The sequence below is a fragment of the Poromitra crassiceps genome (assembly GCF_964638095.1).
Source record: "Poromitra crassiceps genome assembly, chromosome: 30".
In the NCBI taxonomy this organism is placed as follows: Eukaryota; Metazoa; Chordata; class Actinopteri; order Beryciformes; family Melamphaidae; genus Poromitra; species Poromitra crassiceps.
The window spans coordinates 12,997,900-12,999,996 of NC_139652.1; the positions used below are offsets into that span (position 1 = coordinate 12,997,900).

The following is a 2,097-nucleotide window of genomic DNA, read 5'->3' on the forward strand; positions in this document are numbered from 1 at the left end:
CCGGGGTATTGAAAGTGTTCAGACAGCTGGCTCACACACTCAGAAAGAAGTGATGGGCAAGTCTGCCTGAGGCCGGTTCAGCATCCAGACTCCTCAGGCTGCATCCCTGATGTGAACGCAGGGTTTTGTTTTGCTCCTGACGACTAATCTGATTATGCTCACTCACTCTTTCTATCATCCTTTGCATGTTTGTCCCAACTCACCCCCTCTGCTCTCCCCCCTGCACCCCCACCCCCCGTCTCTTTTCCATGGGGACCGAGACATTGCCTATTGTTTGGGCAGGTGGCTGTCGGGGGGCCCCTAGCACAGCAACCCCATTGTAACAGAAAACTCCACTGTACGCTGGTGCTGACAGTCTATGGACACAACTATGGACAGTACAAAAAAAATAGACTTATAAGATGATATGACATCCTCCCAAAAAGAATTATAGATACAGTCTGTCACATTACTTCGGGTAACATGTGTGTGTTTATATGGCCGTGGGGGAAAAACCCATTGACCCATTGAATGTTATAGTACATTAGGCTTCCCACAAACCAAATGGACAAGATGGACTTTGACTCTTATGAGCTGTTCAAAACACAGAAATGATTTTGTCACATGCATCATGCTATCTATCATTTTCTTTTCAACTTCCACATCTAAACAGGAGATACGTGGAGACTTTACTGTACCTTGGAAGTGGAAAGCTCTAGACTCGCTGTGGAAGCCCTGGACCTGAGTAACTCCATCAAAACCATCTCCCAGCGTTAGTTCATCAAACACGCTGATGCGCAGGGCAGGGTCAACCCGAAACCTAAAACTAAATTTGCAAAATACAATGTTATTGTTAGTGTTGTATTATCATGAGTAGGTTAAGACACCTGTAAATGTCATAAACAATTTCCATTCATGCAGCCTACTGATGTCAGGAGAGGGGATCTAAGCTACAGTAGCCTGGAGTGGTTATTTTGAGAGCTGAATTTTCAAGTAGGCAAATCATTTCTGAGGGTGTTTTGTCAAAATATTCCAAAAACATTGCATACAAATTGAATGTAATGCGCATTTCTCTTTACCATCATAGCATTGGATAATATAGCCCACTCCCTATGATCAATGACAACCGTGTGCCCTACCTGAGGCGCCGCAAAATAAACCGAGGACCAGAAATAGCTGTAATAATCCCATGGTGAATAAAAACAAAATTAGTCCATGTTTTTGTCCACTTCCAAGAGACAGTATCGTTCAATCACAACATGCGAATGATGTATCGTCCTCGCTCAGATTCAGAAGCCGTTTACGAATCCCAAATGTTGAAAGACGGGCATCATCACAAGTTGGATGCCCAGTGATGCAGGAAAAACGCATCCGCGGGGCGGAAAAAATAGCAATTATTCCATTTAATGCTTAGATCTGCTCCATCAGCATCAGCACCAGCAGCATCCGCGGCGGCACAGGTGGGTCTAACAGAGGATGTAACACAAAGCAAGCCCCGTTGATGATGAGACGCTCCTCTAGGCTACAGCAGCACTGTGAATGAGAGAGCTACGCACGCACACTGGTGGAGGAGGGAGGAGTGGAGAGAGAGAGAGAGAGAGAGAGAGAGAGAGAGAGAGAGGGAGGGAGAGAGAGAGAGAGATGAGAGAGAGTGAGACAGAGAGAGAGAGAGAGAGAGAGAGAGAGAGAGAGGGGAGCGGTGATGGAGCATAGACTGTGTGAGGAAAACCCTGCCGAGGAGCGAGAGAGGGAGGACCGGATAAGCCCCCTTGTGGCCCCAGCTGAGACAGCCCTTGGTAACTCCAAAGTGCTCTTAAATATCTAATCAACTAGGCCTGTTGAAGCACCAAGCAGGGGAAATGTGCACAAATTATGCCCTTATGGGAACGAACTATAACCTTTAGGCTACATTTGAATCTAACAGAATCCAAAATATTTAAGAAAAGTTTTTTTTTCTTAAGAAAAGTTTTCCCCCATCCCTCATTAGACCATTTCCTTACCTAAACCACCAAATCAGCGGGGATGTTTACATTTACTTCCGGTTACCCCTGGTTCCGGTTACCTCCGCACAAACTGATGTGTTGAAGACAAAAACAGACAAAGAAGACAAAAATGGTT

At 45.5% G+C, this 2,097-nt stretch overlaps 1 protein-coding gene across 1 annotated transcript in view; it reads right to left on the minus strand.

Annotated features, from left to right (window-relative positions):
- The window catches only part of nell2a (neural EGFL like 2a), a gene marked incomplete at both ends in the record, with an annotated part of 133,655 nt that extends 132,485 nt beyond the window's left edge, over window positions 1–1,170 (minus strand). The window contains 3 exon segments of the mRNA XM_083663142.1: window positions 678–791; window positions 794–805; window positions 1,119–1,170. Of these exon segments, the coding sequence (XP_083519268.1) occupies window positions 678–791; window positions 794–805; window positions 1,119–1,170 (178 nt within the window).
- Window positions 1,171–2,097: the final 927 nt, after the last annotated feature.